The sequence below is a fragment of the Tauraco erythrolophus genome, chromosome Z, assembly GCF_009769465.1.
Source record: "Tauraco erythrolophus isolate bTauEry1 chromosome Z, bTauEry1.pri, whole genome shotgun sequence".
Classification (NCBI taxonomy): Eukaryota; Metazoa; Chordata; class Aves; order Musophagiformes; family Musophagidae; genus Tauraco; species Tauraco erythrolophus.
In genome coordinates, this window is record NC_141496.1 from 31763608 (window position 1) to 31788973 (window position 25366).

At 41.2% G+C, this 25366-nt stretch overlaps 1 protein-coding gene across 1 annotated transcript in view; it reads right to left on the minus strand.

Annotated features, from left to right (window-relative positions):
* The window catches only part of PGM5 (phosphoglucomutase 5), a 76282-nt gene that overhangs the window by 14825 nt on the left and 36091 nt on the right, over positions 1 to 25366 (minus strand). Inside the window, exons 7-9 of the mRNA XM_086629422.1 lie at positions 14750 to 14865; positions 6235 to 6370; positions 5077 to 5260 (exon numbers count right to left, since the gene is read on the minus strand). Of these exons, the coding sequence (XP_086485548.1) occupies positions 5077 to 5260; positions 6235 to 6370; positions 14750 to 14865 (436 nt within the window). The remainder of the gene's footprint in view (positions 1 to 5076; positions 5261 to 6234; positions 6371 to 14749; positions 14866 to 25366) is intronic.

The window sequence follows — 25366 nt, forward strand, 5'->3', positions numbered from 1 at the left end:
CACTGTACTGATTCTAAGCTGATTATTTTCTTCATTTTGCATTTCTCAGGGACACATAACTGACACTACTGATTTCTACTCAGGCATGATGACAGCTATCTGTAAGGCTAGGATTCCTGCCGTCCAGCTGAAAATACTCTGTCAAAGGGAATTACAGAGACATAGTGGCTATACTCCTTAATAACAGTAATCCTAAGTGCCAGGGAGAAATCATATGCTAGGGAAACAATGGTCTTTACAGCTGGACTGTCAAAGTCAGCTTTTAAAGTCACGATATTTGCACCTAGAGATTTAGTTTAACTCATTTTTCAGAGAGCCTAGCAGCAAAAAATGCGACTTTTAACTCTCCCTTGGAATCTTTGATTTAAGCACTAGTAAAGCAGATGAAAAGTTTCAGTACAGCTCCCACACTGAACATCTGCAGATATTTATTTTAGGCAAATCGGGCTTTCTAATAGATATTAACGATCTGCATGGAAACTCTGAAATAAACTTATGTTCTATGGTTAACCCACTGGCCTTGAAGCTGATGTGATGTAAATGGAACTTCACAGGAATTTCTCTCTTTTACACTACAATACAGTTAAACAGCCTACATATGTATTAGTATCTACAAAGTGCTCAGAAACTAAACCTACTACATATTGTACTACATAGTTTGGTTTCCAGTGGTTCAAGGATTTTTCCAGCTACCAATTTAATAACTAACTAACTAATAATAAATCAGCATAACAAGTTAGCATGAACAGGACTAACAGGCAAACTTAAAGCAAAATATCTTAAGATTTTGAAAAATATTATTAAAGTATCATAGTAGGGAGTAACACCAGTAGAAAATATAGCCTAGCAGCAATATACTAGACACAGAGACATACACGTAAATTAAGAGCATGTAAAACGGCTATACTTTTACTTCAAAATACTTCAATTATCACAATTTTTATTTGCTCCTCTACAGACCCTTGAGAGTACCCTAGGCATAGCAGGCCACACTTACTACTCTGACAGGAAATACCTTATTGCTGATACACCACTGAAATATCATTCTGAACACAGGAGGATTTTTGCCTTATCCCTGGAAAGTTACATGAAATAACTTTTTCCCAGCTTTTCCAATGCCTGCTTCCTGGCTCTTGTTCAAATTGAAATGCAAAAAAATCAAGACTACATGTAGAGCCCTTTACCTCCCAAATCTAACAAAGGAGCGAGAAAACATTAACAAACTTTTAATAGCAAAGCTCTGGAGTTTTATTCTGTGTATCTCAGAATGCAAGAGTCCTGCATTAAAAGAGTCTAAAGTTAATCATCATAACGGGCAACTTCTACTTCTCATCATTCTAATTCAAATTTCACACAAAAATGCAACTGGTTCCATTTCTGGTACGCAGGATCCTCAGGAGCAGCACTGTAATGTGCTCACGAATGCAAAGGCTAGCACAACAGGACTTCAAAAACGAAGAGGGGAGGGGTGAGGGAGCGGCCACGTGGTGCCTTAGCTGCCGGCTGGGCTAAACCACAACACTGGAAAATCTGCACGAAGCTGACAACAGTCAGAAAAAGGCATCTGCATTTACAGGAAGAGCAAGCTATCTGAGGAAAATGGCAGCAGCGAACTGTTGTTTCATTTGCGTGGATCAATGTCCTCTCTTAATTTATTATGCTTGGAGAATCCCACCGAGGCTGCAGACTCATGGAGCTAGGAACGTGTCCTTGCCAAAAGACAAACCGTTTAAACTGTACTCTCAATAAATAAGTGCTTCTCCCTGTGAAAAGACACACTTTCTGGTTTTATGGGCTTGCTTTCAGAATCCATCTGAAAATAGGCCAAATCATGTTTCTCTGTTTGTGTTACATGGTGATATGATTAGCAATTATATACCAATTTAGGACAAGGGCTTTGGATGAAAATGAAAAGAAAGAGAAGTGCACTGAAAATTCACAAGCTGTTTTTTAAAAGTACAAGGGCCGCAAGTCTGTCATGCCTGTAATTTTCCAGTGGACTTGGCAATGACAATATCCTCGTATCCTGTTTCAGCAGTAAGACGCACAGAGAGTAGCTTGGTGGCAGGTGGGCTGCTTATATTATCTGGATGCAATGATGAATGGAAACTATAAAGATTCTGAGCAGAACAGCATGACAATAGTTTTAATGGCTTGTAATATCATTTGCTAGGGTCCAGTAAGGTCAAGTACTTTACAAACTAGAGAAACTAGGACAATAAAAATAAACAGTATAAAATCAGAACATATTATAATATGAGTCATCGCTCATATTGAAGATGTTTGAATATACATTTACACCTGGCAAAAGTACACAGTTAGTTTTGAGCATATCATGAATTTCAAAACACTGAAGGCTCAGTTTGAACAGCAGTTCTGGATAGCTAAGGTATCTCATTATGGACACAGCTCAGAAGAAACACGGAACCAGTCATATGGGCTAGAGAAGTCAAACGTGCCCACTTATGGTACAATCCACTAAAGTGTTCTGCAGGAGAGCAGACTTCGGCCTCTTCAGGGATCTCCTCGCTAGAGTACAATGGGATGAAGCACTGAAGGGAAGAAGGGCACAAGAAAGCTGGTTAATATTCAAGGATCACCTCTGCCAAGCTCAGGAGCAGTGCATCCCAACAAAGAGAAAGTCAGGTAGGAACACCAGGAGGCCTGCATGGATGAACAAGGAGCTCCTGGACCAACTCGGACACAAAAAGAAGGCCTATAGAGGGTGGAAACAAGGACAGGTAGCCTGGGAAGAATGCAGAGTGATTGTCCGAGCAACCAGAGATCAGGTTAGGAAAGCTAAAGCCCTGATAGAGTTAAATCTAGCCAGGGACATCAAGAGCAACAAGAAAAACGTCTATAGATATGTCAGTGATAAAAAGAGATCTAGGGAAAATGTAGGCCCTCTCCGGAAGGAAACGGGGGACCTGGCTACCCAGCATATGGAGAAGGCTGAGGTACTCAATGACTTCTTTGCCTCAGTCTTCACTGGCAAGAGCTCCAGCTGCACAGCCCAAGCCATAGAAGGCAAAAGCAGGGACTGTGAGAATGTAGAATCGCCCACTGTAGGAGAAGATCAGGTTTGAGACCATCTAACGAACCTGAAGTCCATGGGCCCTGATGAGGTGCATCCACAGGTCCTCAGGGAACTGGCGGATGAAGTTGCTAAGCCACTATCCATCATATTTCAGAAGTCATGGCAGTCGGGTGAAGTTCACACCAACTGGAAAAGGGGAAACATACCCCCATCTTTAAAAAGGAAAAAAAGAAGACCCAGGGAACTACAGGCCAGTCAGTCTCACCTCTGCCCGGCAAGATCATGGAGCAGATCGTCCTGGCGACTATGCTAAGGCACATAGAAAATAAGGAGGTGATTGGGGACAGCCAACATGGTTTCACTAAGGGCAAATCCTGCCTGACTAATTTGGTGGCCTTCTATGATGAGGTTACAGCATTGATGGATAGGGGAAGAGCAACTGACATCATCTACCTGGACTTATCCAAAGCATTTGATACTGTCCCACACGACATCCTTGTCTCTAAACTGGAAAGACATGGTTTTGATGGATGGACCACGCGGTGGATAAGGAATTGGCTGGATGGTCGCACTCAAAGAGTTGTGGTCAATGGTTCAATGTCCAAGTGGAGGCCTGTGACGAGTGGTGCTCCTCAGGGGTCAGTACTGGGGCCAGTGCTATTTAACATCTTTGTTGGTGACATGGACAGTGGGATCGAGTGCACCCTCAGCAAGTTTGCAGATGACTCCAAGTTGTGTGGTGTTGTGGCCACGCTGGAAGGAAGGGATGCCATCCAGAGGGACCTTGACAGGCTTGAGAAGTGGGCCTGTGAGAACCTCATGAAGTTCAACAAGGCCAAGTGCAAGGTCCTGCACGTGGGTCAGGGCAATCCCAAGCACAAGTACAGGCTGGGCGGAGAATGGATTGAGAGCAGCCCTGAGGAAAAGGACTTGGGAGTGCTCGTGGATGAGAAGCTCAACATGAGCCGGCAATGTGCGCTGGCAGCCCAGAAAGCCAACCGTATCCTGGGCTGCATCAAAAGGAGCATGGCCAGAAAGTCAAGGGAGGTGATTCCGCCCCTCTACTCTGCTCTTGTGAGACCTCATCTGGAATACCGCATTCAGCTCTGGAGTCCCCAAAACAAGAAGGACATGGAGCTGCTGGAGCAGGTCCGGAGGAGGGCCACGAAGATGATGCGAGGGCTGGAACACCTCTGCTATGAAGACAGGCTGAGAGAGTTAGGGCTGTTCAGCCTGGAGAAGAGAAGGCTCCAGGGTGATCTTATTGCAGCCTTCCAGTACCTAAAGGGGGCCTACAGGAAAGCTGGAGAGGGACTTTTTACAAGGGCATGTAGTGACAGGACAAGTGAAAGTGAAAGAAGGTAGATTTACATTAGATATAAGGAAGAAATTTTTCACTCAGAGGGTGGTGAGGTACTGGAACGCGTTGCCCAGAGAAGTTGTAGATGCCCCATCCCTGGCAGTGTTCAAGGCCAGATTGGATGAGGCTTTGGGCAACCTGGTGTAGCGGAGGATTTGTCTGCCTATGGCAGGGGGGTTGGAACTAGATAATCTTTGAGGTCCCTTCCAACTCTAACCATTCTATGATTCTATGATTCTATGCTGTTGGCTACAACAGATAATGTGCCTTATTTATGCAAATCCTGTGGATCATCAAAAGCAAAAAAGTTTTAACTTTTTTTTTTTTTTGTAATTTATAGGAAGTGGAGATTTCGAGATAGAAAACAGAAAAAGGAAAGATTGACTTTCTACATGAGACTGCATTGTTCAGGAAAGAGAACTCTCCCTTTACATGCATTGCTGTCAACAATGCTCCTACATTCTCTGTGACAGTACTGCACAAGCACAAGCTAAGCAAGGGGTGGATTATCTTATCCAGACTGAGCTAATCTTAAGTAGGAAATGTGGTATTTATCAGAGCAAAGAAAACATCATCCTATAAATAAACGAAAAGGCTTGCCAGCTGAACATTGGAAACAACACTGTTAGAGTCAATATGACAGTTGCAAAACATTGCTACTCCATCACCACAGCCATACCTGTCTTTTGGTCACAGTGCCATCCACAGGATCTATGTACTCAAAGCTGTCTGTTCGTTCCACACTGTAGATATTGTTACCCACAGCAAACTGCTGATGGCTGAACGATTTGTCAGTGATCAAAGCTTCCAGGTCTCTCATTATGAAATATGCTGTTCTGGGTTCCAGTGCTTCATAATCAAACCTTGCACATATATAAAAAAGTAGAACCAAGAAGTAAGTCCCATACAGCTGCGAAAACAGTTCTGCTTTCACAGAACTCAATTTGTTCACAATTAGTAATTTAGTGTTTCCTTCAAAAATCAGAGGTGGACCACTGAAGTACTGATTGCCCATTAAACCAGCACACGCATGCAAGTCCTGTGCAACCTGACCATTACGTGTGTGCACCACAGCTCTACACTGGCCACTTGACTCTGAGTCAACAGAACTCATTTAGAAAAAGCACGACTTCTAAAGAAGAATAGGAAATGTCATGGATACACAGCTAGCTTTCCAAGATTAAGGATACAATCAGCGCAGTGCTCAGCAGCCAAATGAAGTAGAGAAAACTTTGCTATTAGTTTTGAGGACCAGCTTTCTGCAAAACATCTTACGGATATGTGAACTCCTCTGGATTAACACTACTCTGAGAGAAAGAGAGAGGCAGAAGCTAAGATGTAAATGACACTTAGAATTCATCTTTTTGAGACCTTAAAAAAATGAGTAAATATTTGGATCTTTGGAATAGTTCTCTGTATTAAAAGAAGGCATAATTCCAGTTCTCACTAAAACACTGTCACATGGAAGTACATACAGAAACAAATGCAGGAGTAAATCCTGCTGAGATTTTGACTTTTTTTCTATGCCTACCGATTTCACAAGTAAACAATTCAAATCTTTCTGCCATTCGATATTAAAAAATTCCATTACTTGTATACTTGAAGTGACATATAAACACTGATCCTTCAGTAAGTAAGTTAACTTCCACTGCTGCTTACTCATCAGAAAAAAACTGCCTACAGAGCAGTGGCAATCTGTGGCAGATTTTCATTCTGTGGACACTGCAAACACACACCTAAATGGAGCTGAGCACAGCTGAGCTAAACAAGCCATGGCTATAGCCGAATTGTCCTATCAACTGCATAAGTTCCTGTGCCTTTTCCTCATTTTTCTCACCTGCAGTAGTAATGTCGGCCAAATTTTGCCCAGTGATCCCTGACGATCTCCTCCACGCTCTGCTTTCGAGCTGCTAGGATTGAAAGCCAAACTAGCACAGCCCATAGTCCATCTTTCTCTCGAAGATGATCAGAACCTAAAGAGACATATGTAAAGCACATTATTCGGTATCACTGCAAATCAGAAAACAAGGTAAAAAGGCTGGGCAAATGTCTTGTTTAACTTTGTATGTCACATAATAGTAATCAACAGTAGTAACCTCAGCAACTTTGATATCTTCCAGATGGACAAGCAGAACTAATGCTTAGAATGTGATATATTTATATATGACGAAGTCCATAATAAATAAAGGATAAATAAAAAGATATACAAATACTTGAATAGAAACAGTAGTAGTAGGAAAGCATTTTTAGTCATGATTCCTGCTCACTGACATACAGGGTGTTTTCACACCTCTGGTACTGTTTCCCAGAACTGGGCTAGATATGCAAAACCCTGGCCATGAACCAGAACGTCCTGAGTTATGTGAGTCAAGTTCAACAGCATCTCCTTATCTCTGCAGATGTTCATCTGTCTGTCAAGCTGTAGAGAAAGAATTTTCCCATTCTATGAAAACTGAAGATTTCCAGAATGTTCATGACTCCCCATGAGGACAGAAAAGAAGAGCCTGAAAAAATGTTTCTGGGAAAAAAAAAAAACAAACCAAAACCAAACCAGAGAATAGCACTTTTACTCCTTTCAATATTTCTCCATACCTCTCAGTGGTAAAGATGTTTGGATGCTTAGATCTAAATCCCTTCCTAGGTTCATATCTATGAAGACAGAAATTGAACCAACAATGGAGACTAAGAACAATTTTGGAACACCCCACAGGATTTAGCACATACTTTCAGAAACGGGAAGCAAAAGTTCAAGTCTATTATCTGAATTCAAAAGAGCACAGACTTGATCTTGCACTTCCCATGTCCAAAGCCAAAATGCCAACTTGGAGTAACAGGCTGCTTTGCAATAGACGTGTAATGTACCTCAACCAGAAATATTTCTATGAAGCTAAGTTCTGTTTGTTAAAACTGGAATGTATCAATCAGCAAAAAGTTTCAGTAAAATCAGTACTTTCTAACAAAAGACTGTTTTCATGGGAAGGTTCTTGGTCATATCGGTAGTGTCCTCTCCGTTTGGATAATTCAGAACAAGCTTTTGTGGCAATACGTACCTAACACAGATTACCAAAAAACCACAAGGAAGCACGTATGAGAATTAAGACAAAGTAAGATTCAAGATGCTTGACACTCAATAGATACTGATGATGACTACATAAGCTAATAGAATCAAGAAACTTGAAGAGACATCAACTATGTGGACATTGCTCTGGCATAATAAAACCAGATTGGGTTGAAGTTTGTTAGCTGCAACCTTATCATTTTCTGTCTAGTCACACGTTATTGAAACCAAATATATTTGGTTTGTATATTGTACAGAGCAAGTACAGCAATTCACAAGTTTTGTTTCCTCCACAAATTACCTAACGATCAGGGCGGTAACTAGCTGGACTTTCTGTGCCTTTAGAAGATACTTAGCAAAATCCTCCAGAGAGGAATCTAAAAAGTCTTAGGTTAAAACCCATTTTATCAAATATCCTCCTTCCTCAAACACAAAAATGCTGTGGCAGCAATCGTGCTTTGCAGTGTTTTGGTTTTACATAATAACCTTGCAAGGTCTACACAGTTATCTGTCAAAACAGCTGTGTTTTGCCAGTGGCAGAGGACATGATTCCCGTAATATAAATCGGTGCACTGAAGCTGTTAATCCTGTGAAAAACTGTCAACAGAAAATGAAAGACATGTAAGGAAAACAGTAAGATGTACAGAGAGCAACCATGATTCCTAGGGTTCAGTCTTGACTTCCAGCCCCTGCTGCTGCTTTGGACTTGCAGTCCCTCTTCTTCGGAGACAGCAGCAATCAGGACAGCAGCTGCTTACTCACAACAAACACATCTGCTAAGAGCCCACCATCCTGGGCCTGCCACAGCTCTGCCTGCCACTTACCCTTCTTGTGTCCCGTTCAACCCTGGGGCTGTAGATCTCCAACACCCAGAATCTAACGTTAAACAAGTTAACTACCACTGATTTCATAGATTTCATAGATTTCTCGGTTGGAAAAGACCTTAGAGATTATCCAGTCCAGCTGTCCCTAATCTCCCATTAAACCATATCCCTAAGTAGTTCATCCACCCTTTTCTTAAACACATCCAGGGATGGGGACTCAACCACCTCCCTGGGCAGCCTATTCCAGTGGCTGACAACCCTTTCAGAGAAGAAATACTTCCTAACATCCAACCTGAATCTCCCCTGACTAAGCTTATACCCATTTCCTCTTGTTCTATCACCCATCACTAATGTAAAGAGCCCTTCCCCCACCTCCCCACCATCTTTTCTCAAGTATTTGTTGGCTGTAATCAGGTCTCCCCTCAGCCTCCTCTTCTCTAGGCTAAACAGCCCCAACTCCCTCAGCCGCTCCTCATAAGTTTTATTTTCCAGCCCCTTGACCAGTTTAGTCGCCCTTCTTTGGACTCGCTCCAGGAGCTCAATATCTCTCTTAAAGCGAGGGGCCCAACTGGACGCAATATTCCAGGTGCGGCCTCACCAGTGCCGAGTACAGTTAACTAACTGCAAATTACTATTTCAGCACAATACCAGAGTTGTATAGGAATGATTACTGTAGACTCGTGAAGAAGAAAAAGACTTACATGAAGATTATGTTTGTGTCTATGAGTTAGATAATGCAGACAACAGACATTGAATTCTGTAGATGGATTTAAGAGCTGAGACAGATATTAATGTTCCTTCGCATTTGCAAAGTAGCTGTCATGATAGTAAGGATACTTCCTTTCTGCCACTTTTTATCTGCCTTGATCTGCAAACTGTGAGCTCTCTGCAAGAAGGGCAATCTCCTACTACAACGGCCAGAGCTATGGGCTGACCCTCAGGAGCTGCTGGAGGAAGGACGACAGCTCACTCTGTTCCCTGCTCCAGAATCCTAGGTGCTGTGAAAGCATGGAGTGCCATCTAATCAGAATAAAAAGGGCAGGGCTATTTATGAGCTCTTACAGCTTTGCAAATAGCCTCAGATATGAAAGAAAAACAAATGTCCCTCCACAGGAAGTCAGCCCTTTGGACAATCAGGATCTCACCTTTTTTGCTCCCTCGCTAGTGTGATAGCACACTGGATCAGCTGAAGGATGGATTCCACAGAAACACCAGCGACACAGCCTACAGATAATAAAGTCAGCTCACTCGTAGGCAAAGCACACACGTGGGCGCGTGGGCACGATCACTGCTAGTGCAGCCAAGAGTCTGCTCCCAGATACTGGAGTAGGCTTCTGCCACTGCCACCAAAAGGGAGACTCAGAACAGAGTTGCCATTTCCCACCAGCGCCCACTGTTCCTCTGGTAGCAGCAGGAAAAGTCGTCAGGTCACCAGCGGGGCTGGGGGCTTCCCAGGGACTGGAAGCGGCGGGTGCACCCTGAGGAACCCAAGGGCGGCAGGGCAGAGCCCGGCAGCAGGGCTCATCCCACCGCCCTGCCTGGAGCCGGACAGCCGGGGGGCGGCAGGGCAGCCCCAGCCCCGGGCACCAGGCACCTCCCGGGCACTGGGAGTCGAGACCCACCCTGCGGCAGCATTGCCGGGGCAGGGGTGCAGGGCCCCAGGGCTGGCAGGGGTCCCGGGCTGCGGGCAGGGTGGGGAGACCCGGGGGCTGTGCCTTTCCTTCTTCATCTGCCTGCCTCTCCTTCAGCCATGTGGTCTTACCACTGAAAAATTCAGTTTCACCTAAAAAGCCACCTCTGTTGCTGATATTACCAGCGACTGAAACAGCTTAAGTGTCTCAACAGGCACCAGCAAGAAGTGGAACATGGTATTGAGCTAAACACCCCAGCAATTTGTTCCATCTTTAATTTCATGTAGACAATCATCTCTCCTGCTCTGTAACTGCTGACTGCAGGCCAACAAATCACACAGTGAAAGGCACAGCATTCATTCAGCACAATGGTCTACACATCGCGACATCTGTGCGACGGTCTGAACTGAGCACCAAAGAAGAGATGCGTTTTGATTTAACCAACACTTTGAATATGTTTCATTGAACCAAAATGGTCCAGTGAAACAGAAGAATTTTTGGAAAGCTCTCTGTTGTCCTCTGAGTCTTGTTCTGGCATGGCTTACGCTCATAAATCTCTATGAAAAGGGACGAGTGTATACACATATCACTCTTCTGATCCCGTTAGCAGCTTTGGCATGAGCTGTGTCCTTGTGTGCCCTTCAGGAGGACATACAGATTGTTGCTTCTCTGGAAAGAGAAAGCATTGGAAGAGAGTAATCTAGAGGCAAAAGTCTGGATGGAAAAGCTGGAAACAACCCAACTTTACCAGAACCAAGAGTCACCGATTAAAAATGCCAGCCTGATGTGAGTATACGGACAATAATTCCAGGTGCCCAAGAAGTGTCTCAGTTCATTAGTCTTAATAGGAGGATGAATTTCTCAGATTTCTCTGGGATTTCTCAGAACTTGTTTATTCCACTTCTTTTATTTCACCAGCATATCCATCAACTGGGTTACTATAGAGACATACGTTCTATTTATTGCTCTTCCTTCTTTTAGCAAATTAAAATCCTTTACCCTGAGTCTGATAGTCAACTCTAATTTTCACCTATTGTACTGTTGTCAGCAGGTGTCTTTGCTCTCCCTCTCTCACTTATTACTACTGCCCAGCTCATGCAGTATAAACTCCAGGAGAGAGCTCATTCTGCTGCTTCGGTTCAGCTAACACCATTTCTCTTTGCTTTATAGATCCAATACCTGCTGCTGTGGATCCGCAGAGGCAGAGCTTCCCTGTGCAAAGGGATCAAGTAAACGGTGCCTTACAACTACGTATTCCTAAGACTGTAATACTGATACATCTCCTGGCTTGCTGAGGGCTCTCAGCAATCTCAGGATAATTTTCAGTGATGCTTTTAATTGAAACAGCCACGGCATTAATGAACGCTGGACTCTGTTTAAGGAGCTGAAGCAGAAAGAGGCAACAGAACAGAGCAGTCAACAAATATTTTTCTAATTATCCCATTATATTTCATTTACCATCGATAAGGGAAATTACAACAACTGCAACTACTTCGACAACTTATTTTTAAGTTAATTTGTGACATATTTCTCCACATAACAGTAGCAAAAGTTATTTTTTACTACTGCAACAGTCAATTGCTATGGCCAGACTCAGAGTAAACAATCTGGAAAAAACTCTCAAAGCACGTTCCCATTCATAAAGAAGTACTCAGCTTAAACAGGCTTGAACAGAAGTCTTGAGAGGCAGTAGCCTGAGAAACAAAGTAAGACCATGAAACAATATTCATATAATGATTTTTCTGATATTGGAAAGCTGTTGAGCCTGCAGGCTTTTACAGGTCTATCTTACTCTGTATCTGAGATTTCTAGTTCTGATAGAGGCAGTTAGCCCTGGGGGTCATATGCATGAAGAAAACCTAATAGCTTTTCCCTAAATTTGTGGTCCCTGTCTAGCGTATTGCATTCTGTAAATGTGATTTTAAAACAAAAATCTGACTAAAGCAAGTATACAAACTCACAGTAAATCATTTTGTTTGCACACTTTGAGTCTCACAAATCATCCAGCAATCTGAAACTTGATGATATTTTAGGCAAATGGAGATTTAGGGGTATTCTGATCTGTTCCTTTATTCAAGTTAATGAGATTATTTTAGATTCGTTTTACTGTAACAGATAACTCCAAACAGCTCTTCTAAGGCTTTCCTGCATTTCAGCAGCAGCACATTTTTATATGCTCCACTAGTTCCTCTTCCACATGATCTTGCAGGAGAAGGCAGACGATGTCAATAGCATCTGGAAATTCAGAGATGGAGCATGCAAATTTACAAAAGATGTAGCAATTACTGAAGTGGCTTAAACTGCAGAAAGATAAATCAGCTACACAGCTCTCCTAATCCTGATTAATAGTTTGCTGAGGAAATTTAGAAACTAATTGCTGCTGCTGACGGCCTTCTCTGAACTGTGTCCTGAGCATTAGTCATAGAACCAGAAAGCTACTAACCTCATCTGACAAGCTCCTCACACTGCTACAAAAATGGAAGAAGTTTTTAAAGCATTGGTTGAGCTCCAAGATCAGCTGCCAGAAAACAAGTCTGGGAAACATAGCCCTATGGGATGTTTTCAAAATCTTTTGTCCTTTTATAGCAGAAAATTTGCTTTTATTTACTTGCCAGAGCAAAATCCCTTATGTTATAAAACCAGGGCTCTGTATTATTTGGAAATTCCAGCTAGGCTGGATTACCTGGGTACACAAGCAATTGGTCTCCAGTGCTGCTTGGTTAGCTTGACGATAGGATGTGGATCTGTAAAACCCCTTTCTCTTGTGCAGAACAGCAAGTTACCCACTCTGATCAGCTATACGGTACACTTCTTTAAATATTCCATGCTGAAAGCTAAAGAAGTGCCAAGTTTCAGCTCCCTAAATAGATATGATTGAGGGGAAAGCTGTAAAATTGATTCAAATGCCCAATACTGGCAGAAACTTGTGAGGGTCATGTAGCTTAGGACATAACCAAAAGATCTGCAATAAGATAAATATTTATTGCTAAAAAACAGCTCATATCGCTGAAGTATTGGTCATCTACAGATCAGACTGCATTTTACGAATAAACGCCCTGGCATATGAGATATTTTCAGACAGTTGCATTGAATTGAAAGATGATAAGGAAACTGAGGCAGGGAGAAAAACAAACTTTAGGCATCATAGCTGTTGCGTAATTGCCCTGTAGGCACTGTCACAATTCGTTTACATAGCAACTACACACACACTGAGGAATTTAAACGAAGTGCTCAAGTTGTCTGGATGCTCATGAGATTGAATCTTGAGGGTTCAGATTAGCCTTTAGACAGCATTGGCTTAAATGGGAGGTCAGGAGGCTTTCTGCACTGAAGTGCTGCAGGTGCAACATAGCTCATCTGACCAGAACGTACCAGGACGCACAGACCAAATATTGCTGTAGAGCAGCTCTCCATGCTGATCAGCAGTATGTTGTTCAAGCACCCTTAAAATTCACAAGAGACAGAATTTATCAGGAATCTGAAGAATTAATGATAGGATAAAATATCTGTTCGAAAGGTACATCCAAGGCAATACAAATCTGTGTAAGTCACAATAATTAAGTCAAGGCATCCAGGTTGCTAATGATGAGACATTGGTTGCCATTCACAGCAGAAAGAAAATAAACATTCATTATTAATTTAAATTCTCTTACTTTTTACACATAGACACCTGAAGAAATCTAACACGTTTTTGGTTCTTCCATCATAGTGCATTTAAATACTTACAGACAGTTAATGACAGGCTAACACAAAGTGGCATGTCTATGGCTTAAAGATATCCTCATATTGCAAAATGCAGCATTCTGCTCTAATTGACCTCAACCAACAAACTTAATACTAGACTTAACTCAATTACAGCAAACCAAAACTTGTAATCAAGTTTCACTGCATGATAAATTATATTCTATGAAAAGCTGTAGCCAATGAATAACATACCAAAATAAAGAACTCCATGGAACTCAATCAAAATACAGAATAAATTATTAGCCAGGTAAATGGTTAAGTTATTCTGATATGTGCTTATTCAAAAACACTTGTAACATAACCCTACTAATAGATAAAAAGAAGAAGGAATTTCTGTGCCAGAAACCAGGAAAGAAAAAAAGAAACACTGTGAAATCTACTCAGTTTTTCTCACAAACCAAAAGCAAGTTTGTGCAGATTTACAGACTACATATATTAGTTATTTGCTTTAATGCTTCTTGTCTGTATTGAATTCAAGAGGGCTCAAATTTGTCTTTCATTCTGCATTCTATTGTTTGATTGGTTCTTGGGACAGACAAGGGAGAAATACTTTGGGAAAACATAGATGCTGACATGTAACTGAATTTCTTCTAACGATTTTATCCCAGTTTTGAGTAATTGCGATGTTCCAAAAAGGGATGTCTGCAACAGGTTTGATTAGACATACCATTAGACATACCAATCCTCATACATTGTACACTGAATCACGTTAGGAAAAACCATGTAGTTTTTCCATATGGGCAAAATCCCTCCAAATGCTGTTCCAGTCTGTGAAAAGACTATTACAGTGCAACCAGTGAGACATTTCTGCATTATGTTCAAGTCAGAAGAGAGTGTCAGGCACCTCCAAAAGCTGTCTAGGCAGTGACAAGATTGCCTATGACTTCTGAATGTCCATCTGCTACATTTTTCGTACCTCAAGGGGCTGGACACCAGAGTTGCAAGAAGATCCTCAAGATGTGAACAACTGACAGTTGTCCGTTCCAGTACAAGACAGTTAATTTGCTGACTCTTTTAGCTTTGACTTGACGCACCCAGGAAAATTAAAAGTTGTCATTAAAAGTCTGTGGAAATTTTTGATTACGTATTACATACCAGTGCCAAAGCTTTCCTCTCCACAAAGTGAGCAACGTCCAGAGTCCATAAGATTGGAAAAATATCTCCATCCTGTTGGTGTCTCATACACAGGAACCTTCATGACTTTTGCCACTCTGGAAAATACACAATAAAACATCACACAATTAAGACAGTGCTTTTTTCACACTTGGCCTGACATCAGTTGAGGAATATTCTAGGTCTTGCTACATGTCCTGACAGCTGGGCTATAAGTAAAAACCAAACCAACAAACAAAGAAAAAAAAAAAACAAACAGATCAACAGCACCATTCAAAATAGATCCTTGTTTCAGAACCTGACTTCAACCAGAACCCAGTATGTTCCTACACTAAGGGCAGTATTTTGGGAAATACAGGACCTCAGCTCAATGGGCTTTACCAGTATCTTTCTGTTGTTACCGAGCAAGAAACAGTTATATCTGGAGACACACGGTTTTGTTATAATAATATTTTAATGAAAGCTAAAGCATCATGTTGAAGTACCTCCCTTTACAAAACACAGGTGCCAACAACAATATGCTTGAAAGACACTTTACTTCTGTTCATGTGTTCAAAGGCAAGACAATACAGGAATGTTTCCATGATGCAGCATCTCCTCTAAAAAAGCTTTCCCAGTCTCAGCTTGAGTCTGAACCTACTTTCCCTGTCTCCTCTGATGCACCTAGATTAAATACTTCCACTAGCTGGCTGATCTGTCAGTATTTTCGAGAACCATAAAAAACCAGCACATAAGCTAAAGCCTTCCCCAAGCTGTTAACTGGTAATTATTCCTGCCACAAACTATAATGAAAATATCCTTTCTTGGACTGAAAAACAAGAAGGAGAAATAAACAAATTTGCTAAGGAACTCACTACCAAGTTGGCAATTATGCAGAATGAATATTACTATTCCTTTTGTGTCTAATTATATTTGTTTGTTTTCATTATATGTGTAGGATTTTCAGAGCCAACTGTTTTTTAATATGAAAAACAAGACTTGAGATATAGTCAAGCAATCTCTCTAAAAAGCACCTTACGATCTCCCTAGGATTGCTGCAACAATCACACCTAACAAACATTTCCTGAATTCCACACCCACAGAAGTCTTGATGTGAGATGATACAATTTTAACTGCAGGCAAACCCAGGCAAAACAGATCAATCAAAGCAGGATTCAATGCATTTAACACAATCCACCCAGAAGTTACGTGTCACAGTGAAAGCAGTCACCTCTCTGATCAACAGAGAAACACCCATTTTCAGATGGTCCATCACTGCCTTAATGTAGGCGTGTAAGGTAGATGGGATGAACTGTCCAAATATGCAATTACTGACCCTTTTAAAACCTGGTATATAAATGTACCTGAATGACAGTTCAGCTGTTAAGTAGTCTCTCTCAAATCTTTACATTGTTAATAAGCACTGGTTTGAAGTCTCCAAATCCACTTCTTTTTTAATGTAATAAATATTCATTGTTCTCTAAGTTTCTTCCTATTCAGCCTAGGTGTTAATTTTTGTACTTAAAACATGACATGTAAAAAGTGTGTTTTAATGAGACAGAGTAAGAATTGCTGATACTTATTTGAAAAGAGCTAAAGAGATATTTGAAAGAGCTAAAGAAGAAAAACAAAATTATAAAAATGTTTATTCCTAAACTTGGGTTTCATGTCTCTAGTCTAGAGGTAGAGGCAAGTGTGTACCTCCTCGTGTTCATACAGCTCTAGCTATGTCACTGGCCCATAGAAATGCTGCTGCATAAGGGAGGTTATATAGTGCAGAGCTGAACAGGTTTCTGGCTGTCTCTGTGAAAAATCAAGAACATAAAAGGATTTAATCTCTGTGTGACAGTAACTGCAGGCTGGCAACAGGACTGTACAGCCAAAAAGAAGAAAACGAATAACCAGAAAACAATGGCTATTATACTGAAAGAGCAAAACCAATTCTCTTGAGGTAGCCTAACAACAGAGCAAGAATATCGCTGCTTGCAGAAATGTTCCCATATCCTGGTACTGGTTTTGAAGAGGGAAACCCTTTGCCTTTCACTTTTCTGTATTCCTCTAGCCCAGGGACAAACAGCCTCGGATGGACCTATCTTGACCAGCATCACAGGCTTCCAGGGGCTGTAACGGTTTTCAAAGATTTCTATGCACCAGGACAGCACTGAAAATGCAGATGTTGATTCTGTTGGCACTTTAAACTAAGCCTTTCAAACAAACAAACATAATATACATACAAACATACACATACAAACTTTATAGTGAAATACAGATTGTTCCTTGCAATACTTTTTTTTCCTTGACTCTTAAAGATTTTAACAGAGTTAATAAGTAGAAGCACACTGAAAATTAAGCATACTCCTTTTTTATTGCCATTTTGCTGAAATAAAGAATCATCACTGGAAGTCTCACTAAATAGAGAACATGCCTTTAAGCAACCTATAGACAGTTAAGGCAAAGGATCACCCCAGGAAACATGAGAGGGGTTCCCAGAGGAAGATGAAAAAGACTCTCAAAACTGCAGACTCTGAGAAATAACGTGCTGTTTCAGGTCAAACAACAACAAGAACTACAGGAAGATACTCTCAGAGGAAGGAAACTAATATTCTGTTAACTGTGAAATTACTAGATCTTCAAAGCCAGGGAACACAGAGATTAAATGCGGGAAGGGGGAGGGATTTTTAATGCTCCTACATCTACATCTTTCTAAATAAGAAATATGACTGATATGACTCCAGTGCAGAGAAACTAGGAAGCGGCGGAAGTATCTTAATTTACTGAAACTTTATTTTCACTTTACATTTATCAATTTGCTTTCTTGTAGACAAAATAAGAGCTTTCAGTCACTGCTACACCAAGTAGCCAGATTTTTTTTTAAAAACTGCCAACTAAGACAAAAGGGTAGCATCCTTTGTGGATCAAAATTTGGAAATTAGTTTCTATGTAGTTTCTGAAGATTTCTAGCACTACTTAAGGCAGCATATGACTTGAGGAGAAGCTTGAAAGATGCTAAGGAAATATTTTATTCTGTTAGGAAAAGTTCTTTTCAACTTTCCGTTACGGTACTTGTTGGCTATCGGTCCGTGCCGGTATTTAGCCTTAGATGGAGTCTACCACCCACTTCGGGCTGCATTCCCAAGCAACCGGACTCTGAGAAGCCTGGAAGGAAGGGATGCCATCCAGAGAGACCTCGACAGGCTGGAGAGGTGGGCCTGTGAGAACCTCATGAAGTTCAACAAGGCCAAGTGCAAGGTCCTGCACATCGGTCGGGGCAATCCCAAGCACAAGTACAGGCTGGGCGGAGAATGGATTGAGAGCAGCCCTGAGGAAAAGGACTTGGGAGTGCTCGTGGATGAGAACCTCAACATGAGCCGGCAATGTGCACTGGCAGCCCAGAAAGCCAACTGTATCCTGGGCTGCATCAAAAGAAGCGTGGCCAGAAGGTCAAGGGAGGTGATTCTGCCCCTCTACTCTGCTCTCGTGAGACCCCACCTGGAATACTGCGTTCAGCTCTGCAGTCCCCAACACAAGAAGGACATGGAGCTGCTGAAGCAGGTCCAGAGGAGGGCCTCGAAGATGATCCCAGGGCTGTAACACCTCTGCTATGAAGACAGGCTAAGAGAGTTAGGGCTGTTCAGCCTGGAGAAGTGAAGGCTCTGGGGTGATTTATTGCAGTTTTCCAGTACTTAAAGGGGGACTACAGGAAAGCTGGAGAGGAACTTTTTACAAGGGCGTGTAGTGACAGGACAAGGGCCAATGGCTTTAAAGTGAAAGAGGCAAGATTTAGATTAGATATAAGGAAGAAATTTTTCACTCAGAGGGTGGTTAGGCACTGGAACAGGTTGCCCAGAGAAGTTGTAGATGCCCCATCCCTGGAAATGTTCAAGGCCAGGTTGGATGAGGCTTTGGGCAACCTGGTGTATTGGAGGGTGTCCCTGCCCACGGGACAGGGTGGTCCTGTGATGATGATCTTTGAGGTCCCTTCCAACCCGAACCATTCTATGATTCTAGGCAGATAAATGCTTAGGATGAGGGTTTCTGGAACTTGTAATTCTGCAAGAGCAATTGCTGGAGAGTCACAGTAAAGGTTTTTTTTTATCTATAACAAATCTTAGATCCATTCATTACAATCTATGTTTCTAGCAATGTGCTTTCACAGGACAGTTCAAACAAGACTATATATATACATCTTTTTAAGTTTCTCTTCCTTCCGTACATTTACACTGAGTCCCTAAATCGTAGGAGTTACAAATGGAAAGTCAAATGGTTAACATGAAGATTTTGTTGTCTATATGAGATCTCTTCGTCAGATGGGATACTACTTCTCTCAGAAAGTGAGTTTCAGAACTGGTGCTGCGAAGAGTTTATATCTTGCAGAGGTCTCACTCATCAGAGTAGATTTTATATGTTCTTATACATATGCATATGCATAATGCATCATCATCAAGATATCAATGCAGTAATACTCCTGTGAGGGGAACACCTCAGTCTCTTCAGTTCTCTAGGTGAAGGGGCTAGCTGTCAAAAGGCCCAACTTGCTGGATGGAATGTACTTCCAAAGCAATTCAAAGTAAAAACTGGAAAAAAATATGCCACATGAATAGGTTCATTTTCCTAGTCTATTTGAAGTAAAGGTATTCTATTTATGTTTAACCGCACAGTTGATATACCTGCGTTTATATGTTCCATGAGCATGAACTATGCAGAAGGAATACAACGCACCATGGACATTCTGGTTCTTCTCACCTCAGACATTTAATGGGACTGACTTCAAACAGTGTTCTTGCTTGCCTTCTTTCAGCATAAGTGCTCAGTACATCAATGAGAGTACAGAATGAAGATTCTTCTATCTGTGTGTAGCACTAATTAGCTCTTGCTAGACTGGGAAACAGGGTATTTACAATTGGGGACCTACACTGAAAGACAATCACCTTAGTTATTCTGCCCATATCAGAGCTAAGGGTATTTATGTTTCCAGTATGCTGAAATACTAAGAAAGGAGAAAAAAAAAATCAGAGTGGACTGTACCTTTTGCAATTACACACATGATTTAAAACTATATTTTGTGAATTTAAAACAAAGCAGGAACGGCTGTTTTTAAATGGGGAGACAATAAGTTAAAACAAGAATATAAATTACAGTAAGGTTATATAGTTAAATTTACTCTCCTACGGTACAACTTCTCTCTCATTTTTATTTTGTAGAGCTAGGTCCACACTACCGACACTGACGGCCCCCTTTTTATTAAAACCTAAGAAGAACACATACAATGCAACTATGAGAAGCAGTTTGAGTTATTTCATCACTAGAAAACAGAATTATTGGAGAATTTAGTACCAACACAGAACTCTTAAGCCAATTCTTGAACTCTAGAACAAGTCTCACCAAAGCATGAACTGGTTAGTTCATAATACAGGTAATAATGAACATAATAATAATCTTCATAATGAAGATCAGGATTTTTAAACATTTCCTGTCAGGAAAAAAAAAAGTAATAGATAAATCTAAAACTGCTCCTGAAAGCCTTAACAGACTAATGTGGAAAACTTATCTGTTCTGCACCAGGCAACTGGACTACTTTTTGTACAGCCGCACATCTAAATATCCCAAATATTCTTCCTTATACTTCATAGGCATATGCACGACACCTAACTAGGAAAACAGAGGGCACGAGACTCTTGATAGCGTAAATTAAATTACTTTTACTGGAATTAAAGTAAAAACATTATCCTGCTTAAACTGTGTAAAAAGATAACTTTCCACTGGAAAAAAAATGTTATTTTATTTGGAAGGGTTAAAGGAATATCCTTGTGATACCTTTCTTTCACTTTTCAGTGGAGACAACAGACTGTTTTGCACAGATGGGCTAATAAATCAAAGTGGTCTTTGAGGGTATCACTCAGGTATGCACCAGCAAAACAACACTGACTTCAGCGAACCACCCTGACTTATATTGAACAAAGTCAGAGAGAAGTTTGCTCCAACCTACTCTCTACAACGCCACAAAAACTCCTGATGAATACACATCATTCAGATACAACAAATGGCCTGCAGCAAGCTGACTTTTTTGTGCCCAGTGAAACTTTTATAACTTCTGAGAATAGATCAGTCAATCAAACAAAATTATCCTGCCAAAGTCGTGACACCTGTTCACCACAAAGATAAAGGTCACAACACTGGGAGAAGGGCTTTCTTTGACAGGTCTCATGAAGTGTTGTAAATGACTGGCTAGAGTTTTGCATTGCAGGTGAAATGCTGGCTAGGGCAAACTGCAGCATTGCATTCATTCTGGAGTCTTAACTTGGAGGAAGAAAGAGATATTAATGAAAGAATGGCTAAAGAAGCATCTATTCTATGTCCTTGTCTCTCTTGTCTTCCATCGCCTCTTGGTATCAGCTGCACGTGTGAAAGATGCTCACAGACACTTGACTTAACAGAGACTACTTAACAGTAAGCATGCTTCAAAACACGCACTGGTTTTTCACGGACACTTTTTTTTTCAATTCTGCTCCTCTCTGTGGAGGCAGCGCTGAGGCAGACAAGGTGCTGTAATTTAGAGAGCAGCCAGCCTGATTCTGCAGAAGGGTAAGCACTCTTGGAACCTAACAAACAGGAACTGAAGGAATTTGTAGGACAGACATGTGGGCCACTGAAGGACAGTATCTGGAAGCAGCATTTCACAAGAGATCTAACCTCTAATAGCTTCTGTCAGTTACTGGCTATAGAAGAAAAAGGTTTCACACTGGGTTTTCTAAATCTCTACTTAGCTACTGAAGTAGACTGTGTTATCTGATCTCCAGCTGATAAAAGCCACACTTGATTTAAGGCCTGAAGCATATTTTATTGTAAAGACAAGACTACAGTTTGACTGAAATGAAGAAAATCAGTTTTTCTTCCCAGTTCTGTGGTCTTCTTCACACAAAGAATGAAAAAAACCTCAAGTAAGAATATGCCTCCGATTTATTGAGAAAATAATTTCTCTACTTGAAAATAACAGTCTTCACACAGTCTAACATCGGCATACGAATGTGTTTTTATTTGATATTTTACTGCCTGAGATGCTTCAAAATTTTTGTAACACTGTGGACACTTCGGAGATCAAAACAACTGACTTATGTTTGCCATCAACTTTTCCATCCCTTTATTAGAGACCCTGCTTTTGCTGTTCTCTAACCATATAGTACAGTCTTTGCCTTGATGGATTTACTTACATGTAGTTGCAACCAGACCTAAAATTTCATGGGTTCATTCTTATGGAGTACTAAAACAACATCCAGGATTGAACTCCTATCATGTTACCAGTTACTTTTCCATCTGATCAGTTGTATTAGTTATCTCATTCCCTCTCCAACATTCAAATTTCTTTTGCAAAGAAGTTTTCTTTAAACTTTATTGAAAATTTTTAATCACCAAGTCCCTATCTCGTTCTCACTGCATGATGTTTCCACTTGTTCTTTCTGTGGTCTCTTCTTGTCGATGCTGAAGAGCTCTTTGCTATTTCGTTTCTCAACTTTGGAAACCTAATTCAGCTCACCTTTGGTCAGTTTCCTCTTTATTCTTACCATTTCTCAAGATGTAGGAGTCATGAACTAAATGGTTTTAACTTTTTTCTTCAGTCTCATCTGCAAGTCTCTCCTCCTTTTTAGCTATGCATCTCCAACACCCTGTGAGAAATTCGCAGCAGCAGCAATGACAGCACCAGCACTGGCACCAACTATAACGTGAAATGGATGTTCCACTTCTGGATGTTTTCACTCTGTCTGTACTGCCTTCCCTTAAAAGGTTTCAACTGCATATTGTGCAAGGAGCAGAACTAAAACAACAGCCAAGGAGCAGAACTAAAACAACAGCCAGCCCCCTTATATGGTCAAGTATTACAGTGCTACTCCTTCCCAGTCTTTAATTTATTAAGTAAAAAGCAGTGGAATGCTAAGCCCTCGCACACAACACAGATAACCAGGACGTTTCACTAAGATAAGACATAAGCTGCCATGGCCGTCAGAGAGGCTGTCAGGAGCACAAGATAAAAAAAAAAATAGTTAGTAGACAATGAGTTCCTTTTCTCTCTGCTTTCTAGTATGCTACATGTCACAGAGAAATATAATAGCAACAGAAATCAATAAACCAAAAGCATCTGAAGACACCTTAGCTACAAAGGATCTAAAAACATGCGGCTTTTTCGTTTTGCTTCCTCCCCACCCCTGCGAAGTTCTAACTCTAAAATGCTTCTGCGGGTTCACAAAAGGTACACTGAATCAAGGTCTGGTGTTCAGCAGTAGTTTCTGTCTTGATCAAAACTGGTAACTTCAGATGGATTTTTTTGGCCGACGAGTTCTGAGGACAGTTATGGATTGCTAGTAACTGCAGAAGTCATCTCCGTGTTAAATTCTATTCAGGACAATTAGAATTCCTTTTCTATCAACGGAGCCTCCTGGCACTCATGCAACATAACCGCGCTGCCAACTAACTGGTACAATATTCTCTCCTGCCTCTCAGTCTCGCATTAACCTTTCCCCATGTTTGAAATCTTTCAACAACAAAAACTAAAAATTATCTGAGCAGAAAGGCCAAGTCCTATAAACACAACCTAGCTTGCCTATGCTTCGTTACACACAGCAACAATATATACTAGAAACTTATTTGAGCTACATGGAACACATTCATGTTCAGCATGTGTGTGTATTCAACGACCTTTACTACGGCGTGGAAGGTCAGCCCTTTGGCTTCAAATTCCTAACACAAATAAATGAAAAATTTAGTATCTCCCTTTGGGCCCTTCAAGTTAATTGGAGTTATTCTGCTTCCTGTAGCAGCAGCCTTGAAAAGGCTTGCACCCATCTCGGGGAGAGTTAAAACTCTCATCGGCGAACTCAGGCTCCCAAACACAGACACAGCAGGGCCCTGCAGGTATTCACACGCCTTGTTGCCGCCTACAGACCATGGTGTGAACACACAGCTCAATGTTTCCTACTGTCAAGTCTTCCTGCACGCAGACTTTGCAATACCCCTGTCAAATGTTACAAGCGCCTTGTGCAGCATGCCAAGAAGACAGCGCTTTTTAAAGCACCTGAGACACTGTATAAAATAATGGTAAACTAATTTGTGTCCCAATCCCAACAGGCAACTTTTTATTCAATCCCAAGGAGAAGAAGTAAACTCCTGTGCCTAACTTCATGGCCAGCTACAAAGCCCAGGGAGCACTGCAGAAGTGAAATGCATTTGTAAAGCAGGCCAACAGCTGCAGCACAGCTCTGCCTCACATCTCTGAGAAAGGGCTGCAGAACGCCTCTGCCTCTTCCCTGCTCTTCAGAGAGTAAGTGGTCAAAGTAAAAATAGCCAGCACGGCTCCTTGCTGAGTCTGCCTTTGCCTTCAAAACTAATGTGATAATCCTTTCCACTATGGGCAGGAGGTGTAAGGATACTTTTTATGGACACTGTACTTTAGCCTAGTCTCCCTAATTTGCTCTGAAGTGAACTGCCACTGACGCAGAATACAGTGGTGAAAGAGGATAGTTAAATGCACCTTTAATAAATACACAGCAGATGGCATACAAAGCTGGAATTTTTCACCCCATGTTTGCAGGTGCTGCAAGTAGATTATTTTCATAGCAGTCAAGATATGAAATTACTGCCAATATTAAAACTACAGACAGCATGCAAGTTACATATGTATTGTCACAGTGATACTGTGTACCATCCCAAATTTGTGGGCACTATAAGGCAATAAAGAGTCTTCTTCTGAGAAGTTTAATCATTTTTAAGAAGTTGCACTGGAGGAGACCTCATACACAAGCTTAGGTTTTAAGGCCTTGAGTACAGCTCTGACTTAGAAGTTTCTTTCTGAAGTCTGGATGGTAACGCAGAGTTCTAGCAATGACATTCTACTGGAGAAAAAAGGTCTCTGAAGAACTAGGCACTTAATTCAATTTAATTGAAATTTGTGCATATGTAAACTTAGAATTTTCCCTCTTTTCAAGTAAATACGGCATTAAAGAAATCCTACCATGAAAAATTGGACTTTATCACAAACCTCTCCTTCAGTCAGGAAACTGGCCAATGAGTCTACAACATCTGTTTCTGCTCAGCCAGAGTATCATGGTATGGACAGTGCTGTCAGCATAAAAGCACTGTAGCTCACACTACAAACCACACAATTCTTCGCAGTCTCTAGAAAAATAAATTAAATCCCCTCTATCACCTTTTTAAAAAATCTCAGCACTTTGACAGATTTTGGAATCATAGAATCATAGAATGGCATAGGCTGGGAGGGACCTTAGAGATCATCTAATCCAACCTCCCTGTCATGGGCAGGGATGCCTCTCAACTAGATCAGGATACTCAAGGCTCTGTCCAACTTGGCCTTGAACACCTCCAGGGAGGGGCCATCCAAAACCTCTCTGGGCAATCTATTCCAAAGTCTCACCACCCTTTCATGTTTTAGCATGAAACAGATGTTCAGAAAAGAATCAGAAATGGACACAACTGCTAGACGCTACATTTTTGCACAATAATAATAAAATTAAATTGAATAAATACTGACTCAGTTGTGTTTGCTACGAGTTTAAATTCTTAAAATTGCTTTTAACATTGGAATTCTCCTGTAATAAATATATTAGTATGTCA